Here is an 8886-nt window from a genome sequence, read left to right as displayed (position 1 = left end):
TCTGTGTATTTACAGGATAAACAGACTCTAAGCAAGCGTTGGGAGTTTACATGTTTGTGTGATGATCTGTGTGTGATGTAAACAAAGATGGCGATAGACAAGAGGCTGTGGGTGTGATAGCTTTGAGATACACACAAGATGGCTGGCCATGATTTGTTGTTGAGTAAACAAACAGCTATATCCACTTATACACAACATTCATCAATGTGTACTGGAAATTATATTTATTTTTCAATGTTGTGCTATCTAAATTTTATGGACCAGTTTCTCAAAACTTGGAGGGAGACTTCCTGTTTTGGCCATTTTTTTTTTTTTAAGTTTGAATGCAAAAATCTCCCTCCACTCCTTGGAATTTCCAAAAAGTTGGCAGTACAAAATATTTAGGGTAGTATTTTAGGAGTAGTGTCAGACATTGCTGAATCTAAAAACATTAATTTGGAAAAATAGTTTTAAAGTTACACTGATCTAGAAATAGGTCGGTTGTACGTATTGCTAGTTTTTGGTTGAGTAATGTAATGGTGTCACCTTTAGATTAGAGATCAAAGGTCCAATGTGACATATTAGATTAGAAAATTCACATTCAAATGGGTCATTGAAATTTCAATTGGAAAGGTCAAAGGTCAAAAGTCAAATGAGTTCCTAATTTTTGGTTAGAAAGGCTAAATGGATCACTGAGTTTTGGCTAGAAAGGCCAATGTTCAAATGGTTCATGAATATGAGGTTAGATAGGGCAAAGTTCAATTGCCTTGCTACCTGAATCATGGTTGTGGGTGGGTATCATTGTCACCTTTTATTATGGCCAACCTACTGCCACCCATGTCATTTAGGGGTCAACGGAAGTAAAAGTTGAAGGTCAAAATGGAAATATGTGAATGACTTTATAAAGGTCAGAGGTCAAACTGGCATCAGCAATTTCAGGTTAAGATTGACATTTGTATTGTTAAGTGATCCATGTTTTTAAGAAAATTAAACAAGTTTTACATAGAGGAGTTTTTGGTTGGTAAAATGGTGGTGATTAGGCAGAGCTTATGTTAACACTATGGCATCCATTTTCATGTGTTTGTTTGGAGGTTTGTTTCGCAATTAAGTCCAGTAAGGTTTGGTAAATGTTTGAAACAATTATGTCTGGGTCTCCTGGGTGTTTGTGTCCTTGTTCTGGCCTATGCTGTGTGAATGATGGCTGCTGTGAGGAGAACTTTACTATCTAACTCAATAATGAGACAGTGCCGTCTGCTTCCTGGTGAGGTGTTAGTGAGTCTGAATACATCTTGATTGTGCATGCCTTGTATTGTCTAACTGTTGTTGGAGTCTGATGTCCTGGTATCTTCAGCTTGTTACTGCTGGAAACTTTGATCTGTGTTATAATAAATATTATTTATGCAAATGTTTATGAGTATAGTAAAAACAAAAAGGGCAAAATTGACCTGTACTGCACTTTTAGCCTATTAAATTAAATCACAGCATATTTGACCCTTTTTGTCAGCGCCTTGGGGTCAGTCAAGGTGAATGTATATGCAAGTTGGAGTTTTTCCCTTTTGATATCCATTATATGAGGAACATTGAAGCTGAGGTGTGACTCATTAAAGCTAAGTATAGGATCCATTATATGAGGAACATTGAAGCTGAAGTTTGACTCGTTAAAGCTAAGTATAGGATCCATTATATGAGGAACATTGAAGCTGAAGTTTGACTCGTATCCCTTTGAGATACATATATAGATTATGTACTTCTACACAATATATTAATGTAAAAATTTGTAAGATTCAAGACTTAAAGTATCTTTAAATATATAGTGTTAGGAGTTTCACACAAATCAAACCTTTGTGTTGATAGTGACAACACCAAAGCTTACTGCACTACCACCAGACACTTGTTAACACCATGTTGTCTTTTTAGAGATTTCTAAGCCCCTAGGAAAACCTAGAGACAATTTACATGATTTAATTTACAGGTTTTATTAAAAACAAGGTTAGTTAGCATGTTAATTTGCTGAAGATTTTCTCCAGTTAACAAGTTTGTTTTCTACACCAGTATATCCACCGCCGTCTCCTACCGTAAACCAATTGATTTGTGTGCATAAGGAGACACCGAAACGTAAATAAAGGAAATCAATCAAACAAATCCTATTTTTGTTGAATGCAGTCAATTTGATTTGGGAGACAGATGTTGAAAAGATTAACTTACACTTAGATATTCCGCAAAGGGAGGTAACCACAGTTTACCCACTGTCAGTTCCCATCAGGGGAGATTTAGGTAATGTTTTATGTAGCTAATGCAGCATATGGTTGCTTCCTCTCGCCAAACTCAATTGTGGCTTTCAAAGTTTACTCAAACAACATTCATCACTTCCACAAACTAAGAACTACTCCTGAAGAAAAAGGTTATGTTTTTTCTAGCTGAAGTGGGTGCACTCCAGATGAGTTGATGTGAACTTGTGTTTTTAAGTGATAGAGATGGAGCCTTGGTACAGTTTGTCGTTGTGTTATACGAGGGGGCGCACGGGAACAAGAAATTTAAGACTTCTGATGTTACACAGCAGGGCGACTTGGATTAGGTATTTTGTTACCAGTGCCACTAGTCAACGTCACCTACAGTTGAAGAGGGACTTGTCACTCTCTAACTTTGCTTGGCTTTGTCAGTGGTTTGTAGTTCACATACACTTGAGAGGACAAATTAGACTGTGATGTCTACTGAGGAAAAAAATTACAAAAGGCGCTTTTGTTAGAGGGTATCCATCTGAATTGACCTTGGTTAGAGGGTATCTATGTAAATGGACCTTGGTTAGAGGGTATCTATGTGAATGGACCTTGGTTAGAGAGTATCTATGTGAATGGACTTTGGTAAGAGGGTATCTATCTGCATGGAATTTGGTATCTACCTGAATGGAATTTGGTTAGAGGGTATCTGTCTGAATGGAACTTGGTTAAAGGGTATCTGTCTGAATGGACCTCGGTTAGAGGGTATCTATCTGAATGGACCTTGGTTAGAGGGTATCTATCTGAATTGACCTTGGTTGAAGGGTATCTGTCTGTAACAGACACTAGTTGAAAGCTCCCATTATGGACTTCTGTTGGAGACACAGGGACTTGTCAAAATATTACACTATTGTATTTTTCAAAAACCTCTTTTCATGGTATTTAGGCATGTAGCCAAGCAATTTTGATGTGTAGGAAGATGGAAATGATTGGGGTTTCAGGGGGCAAAATAATAAGTCCCTTGCTCAAGGTCTTGGAGCAAAGTCCCCCCCCCCCCCCCCCCCCCCCCCCCAAAAAAAAAGAGGTGACTGTTGGGTTAATTACATCTAAATGGAGAATATGTGATTCAGCAATTACCTCAATTAATGATAGATACTTGTAATAATTAAGAAATGGTCACACAAAAGATTCACAATAATCCAGACCATCAGTATCGGCCATTGCTCTAATGCTTTACCAAGCCTGTACCATAATCGCCTCATTAACCAGCAGACCCTTTGATCATTGCCAAGTGTTATTGGTTTCTCAGATTTCTTCTGTGAAGATTCGCTGAATAATTAAAATCCTTCTATTTGATATCAAAGGGCAGATGTATGTATATATACTATTTTTCCAGAGATGATGACTGATGTGTAGTGCAGTGTATAGATGGATGTTGTCGTAATGTTATGGGGTCAACAACCTGAACAGGAATAAATGACAGTTGTTGGATTGAAACTGGTCGTAACATTTCTCAAGTTGGACCATGGATGCCTTTCCTTAAGTCATCTCGTACAACAGATTGACCTAATTGATGTTTTTTGTTAAAAACTCTTTGGAGAAATGGATTTTTTTTAAACAAATGCTTATTTACCTTCTGACATGTCTTTTTTTGTTTCTAATGTAAAATATTTAAAGGATAAAGTCTTGACAATTCTATTCAGCCCATGCTTTTTCTTCACACTGTTAAATCATTGTACTTTTTCCCTAATTTGTCAACTAATTAAAATAGAAATACAATTAAAAAACCATTGAAGACACACTTGGCAAAGTACAGGATGATTTTCAGTGGTAATGAAGAGTGATTTTTCTTCAATGAGATAATTCTTTTCTGCAATTAGTATTTAGTGCTAAGTGTTTAACACTAGCTAGCCAGAAATATCCCAAGGGAGGTCTTTACTGTCTTGAAGAATTTTAAAGTTTTAAAGAAATCTCTATGGGAAGGATTTGGGAAATATCTTCTCTTTTCAATGACTTGGTGGTTTTTTTTATGATGATTAGCATTCATTTATACATTCTTGTGTTTTCACAACTGGGTATGGATTGATATAAGGTCTAAAGAAGTAAATTATTTCCAAATAATACTTGTATGGAGAATTCTCCTGTCTGAAAAGGTGACACTTGTTTGGAGAGGCCAAATGAGATGAATGGTCGCTTGCTTGGCCATTATGGAGTGGTCACCTGTCTAAAAAGGTAATTTGTTTAGAGAGGTCTCTTGATTGGAGAGGTCATCTGTCTAAAGACGTCACCTGATTGGAGAGATGACTTGTCTAGAGATGTCACCTGATTGGAGAGATGACTTGTCTAACAATGTCACCTGATTGGAGAGATGACTTGTCTAGAGATGTCACCTGATTGGAGAGATAACTTGTCTAACATCACCTGATTGGAGAGATAACTTGTCTAAAGATGTCACCTGATTGGAGAGATGACTTGTCTAAAGATGTCACCTAATTGGAGAGATGACTTGTCTAACATCACCTGATTGGAGAGATGACTTGTCTAAAGACGTCACCTGATTGGAGAGATGACTTGTCTAAAGATGTCACCTGATTGGAGAGATGACTTGTCTAAAGATGTCACCTGATTGGAGAGATTACTTGTCTAAAGATGTCACCTGATTGGAGAGATGACTTGTCTAAAGACGTCACCAGATTGGAGAAGTCACTTATCTAAAGAGGTCACTTGATTGAAAAGATCTCTTGTCTAAAGAGGTCACTTGTCCAAAGCGATCACATCTATTGATAAAGGTCCCAAGAATTCATTGTTCCGGTCCAGAATGTTTCTAACATATTGTCTGTGTAATAATTTTATTGATTTCTGAAAAATGTGAAGTTAAAATATTCCAGACATTATGAACATTTACATAAATTCAAATAAAGTCAAATGGTCTCTCATTGGAAAGTTCTTTAGAAATTTGTTGCACATATTAACTGTCAATACATTTTCATACCAGAAAGTACACATGTACTATACAATGCTGCATTCTTCCTGGGGCTAATTTCAATCCTGTGGCGGAACAGCACATGCCAGTTTGATTTTACACATAAAATTTAAAAAGTGTAATGACATTATAGGGTATCCTGACAGCTTTCTTTTACAGTAGGGTTATTGATGAGGGTGGTTATACAGTAGGGTTATTGATGAGGGTGGTTTTACAGTAGGGTTATTGGTGAGGGTGGTTATACAGTAGGGTTATTGATGAGGGTGGTTATACAGTAGGGTTATTGATGAGGGTGGTTTTACAGTAGGGTTATTAATGAGGGTGGTTATACAGTAGGGTTATTGATGAGGGTGGTTATACAGTAGGGTTATTAATGAGGGTGGTTATACAGTAGGGTTATTAATGAGGGTGGTTATACAGTAGGGTTATTGATGAGGGTGGTTATACAGTAGGGTTATTAATGAGGGTGTTTTTACAGTAGGGTTATTGATGAGGGTGGTTATACAGTAGGGTTATTGATGAGGGTGGTTATACAGTAGGGTTATTAATGAGGGTGGTTATACAGTAGGGTTATTGATGAGGGTGGTTATACAGTAGGGTTATTGATGAGGGTGGTTATACAGTAGGGTTATTAATGAGGGTGGTTTTACAGTAGGGTTATTGATGAGGGTGGTTACAATACAGGGTAACCTGACAGCTTTCTTCACCACCCACTGTACATGTAGTATGTTAGTATTCCACCGAGTTTTTCCATTTTACACATGTTTGTTATCTACACTACCAGGTTTGGTGTCTAGGCTTCCTGTCACAATCTTATCGGAGGATACAGTGGTATTGTCTGTCAAATCTAACATTATCCTGCCACTGCAGCAACCCCCCCTCCCCCCCCCCCCCCCCCCCCCCCCCCCCCCCCCATTATACTTCTCCTACATTGGTGTTTTTTCCTTAATCCCATGTGATTTCACCTTTAAACATGTTACATTGTATAGTATTAGAGCAGACTTGGCGCCATTGTTTTAATTTCTAGGATGAAAAATAAGCTAGAACTGAAAATATATAATTTATCTTCACCAGCCCTCATATCACCCTCTCAGCCCTCTCCATTCTCACTGCCCTCCATTCCTCTTCACCCTCTCAACTCTCACTGCCCTTTCTGCCTTCCATTCCGCTTCACCCTCTCCACCCATTCAGTCCTCTCAGCCTTCTCGACCCTCCTCCCTCACACATTCATTCTGACTTCTCTTATATCAATGTTTTCCAATCACATCAGCTTTCTGTACAAATTTTACTCCTTTAACCTTCTCTCCTTCTGATCTCCACACCTTATTATTATACTCCTACCTTTTCTATCCCATCTCCACACCTTACTATTATACTCCTACCTTTTTCTATCCCATCTCCACACCTTACTATTATACTCCTACCTTATTCTATTATACTCCTACCTTTTTCTATCCCATCTCCACACCTTACTATTATACTCCTACCTTTTTCTATCCCATCTCCATACCTTACTATTATACTCCTACCTTTTTCTATCCCATCTCCACACCTTACTATTATACTCCTACCTTATCTATTATACTCCTACCTTTTCTATCCCATCTCCACACCTTACTATTATACTCCTACCTTTTTCTATCCCATCTCCACACCTTACTATTATACTCCTACCTTTTCTATCCCATCTCCACACCTTACTATTATACTCCTACCTTTTCTATCCCATCTCCACACCTTACTATTATACTCCTACCTTTTCTATCCCATCTCCACACCTTACTATTATACTCCTACCTTTTTCTATCCCATCTCCACACCTTACTATTATACTCCTACCTTTTTTCTATCCCATCTCCACACCTTACTATTATACTCCTACCTTTTTGTATCCCATCTCCACACCTTACTATTATACTCCTACCTTTTTGTATCCCATCTCCACACCTTACTATTATACTCCTACCTTTTTCTATCCCATCTCCACACCTTACTATTATACTCCTACCTTTTCTATCCCATCTCCACACCTTACTATTATACTCCTACCTTTTCTATCCCATCTCCACACCTTACTATTATACTCCTACCTTTTCTATCCCATCTCCACACCTTACTATTATACTCCTACCTTTTTCTATCTGATCTCCACACCTTACTATTATACTCCTACCTTTTCTATCCCATCTCCACACCTTACTATTATACTCCTACCTTTTCTATCCCATCTCCACACCTTACTATTATACTCCTACCTTTTCTATCCATCTCCACACCTTACTATTATACTCCTACCTTTTCTATCCCATCTCCACACCTTACTATTATACTCCTACCTTTTCTATCCCATCTCCACACCTTACTATTATACTCCTACCTTTTCTATCCCATCTCCACACCTTACTATTATACTCCTACCTTTTCTATCCCATCTCCACACCTTACTATTATACTCCTACCTTTTCTATCCCATCTCCACACCTTACTATTATACTCCACCGGACGAGGAGACGCCGACCGGGGGCGAGCCCAGCGCCACACCGGACGAGAGACGCCGACCGGAGGCGAGGAGACGCCGACCGGGGGCGAGCCCAGCGCCACACCGGACGAGGAGACGCCGACCGGGGCGAGCCCAGCGCCACACCGGACGGGGAGACGCCGACCGGGGGAGCCCAGCGCCACACGGGACGAGGAGACGCCGACCGGAGGCGAGGAGACGCCGACCGGGGGCGAGCCCAGCGCCACACCGGACGAGGAGACGCCGACCGGGGGGCGAGCCCAGCGCCACACCGGACGAGGAGACGCCGACCGGGCGCGAGCCCAGCGCCACACCGGACGAGGAGACGCCGACCGGGGGCGAGCCCAGCGCCACACCGGACGAGGAGACGCGACCGGGCGCGAGCCCAGCGCCACACCGGACGAGGAGACGCCGACCGGGGGCGAGCCCAGCGCCACACGGGACGAGGAGACGCCGACCGGGGGGCGAGCCCAGCGCCACACCGGACGAGGAGACGCCGACGGGCGAGCCCAGCGCCACACGACGAGGAGACGCCGACCGGGGGCGAGCCAGCGCACACCGGACGAGGAGACGCCGACCGGGGGCGAGCCCAGCGCCACACCGGACGAGGAGACGCCGACCGGGCGCGAGCCCAGCCCACACCGGACGAGGAGACGCCGACCGGGGGCGAGCCAGCGCCACACGGGACGAGGAGACGCGACCGGAGGCGAGCCCAGCGCCACACCGGACGATGGAGACGCCGACCGGGGGAGGCGAGCGCCACACCGGACGAGGAGACGCCGTACCGGGGGCAGCCCAGCGCCACACCGTGACTAGAGACCCGACCGTGGCGATCCCACGCCACCACACGGACCCGATGAGCACGCGAACCTGAGTGCTCCGACGCCCATCCACACTGACGAGGAGACCGACCGGGGGCTGAGCCCACGCCACACCGGGACGAGGAGACGCCGACCGTAGTCGAGCCAGCGCCACACCTAAGAGGAGACGCCGACCGGATGCGAGACCAGCGGCGCCACCACCGGTACGAGGAGACGCCGAACGTTAGGCGAGACCAGCGCCCACCACCTGACGAGGAGCGCCGACCGTGGCGGGCTCCAGCGCCACCACCGGGACTGAGGAGACGCCGACCGGGGCGAGCCCCAGCGCCAGACCGGTACAGGAGACTCCGACAGGGCGAGCCCAGCGCC

The 8886-nt window shown here is 43.0% G+C and overlaps 1 protein-coding gene across 1 annotated transcript; it reads left to right on the top strand.

Annotated features, from left to right (window-relative positions):
- Positions 1 to 1039: 1039 nt before the first annotated feature.
- Positions 1040 to 8512, top strand: LOC117326429 (cell surface glycoprotein 1-like). The gene is made up of 2 exons (XM_033883178.1): positions 1040 to 1070; positions 7686 to 8512. The coding sequence occupies exons 1-2, from the start codon at positions 1040 to 1042 to the stop codon at positions 8510 to 8512; spliced, it is 858 nt and encodes a 285-aa protein (XP_033739069.1).
- The last annotated feature ends 374 nt before the right edge of the window (positions 8513 to 8886 follow it).

Source organism: Pecten maximus, chromosome 4 (assembly GCF_902652985.1).
Source record: "Pecten maximus chromosome 4, xPecMax1.1, whole genome shotgun sequence".
NCBI classification, from domain to species: Eukaryota; Metazoa; Mollusca; class Bivalvia; order Pectinida; family Pectinidae; genus Pecten; species Pecten maximus.
The sequence above is the reverse complement of the archived record's forward strand: the minus strand, read 5'-3'. Positions and strand labels throughout refer to the sequence as shown.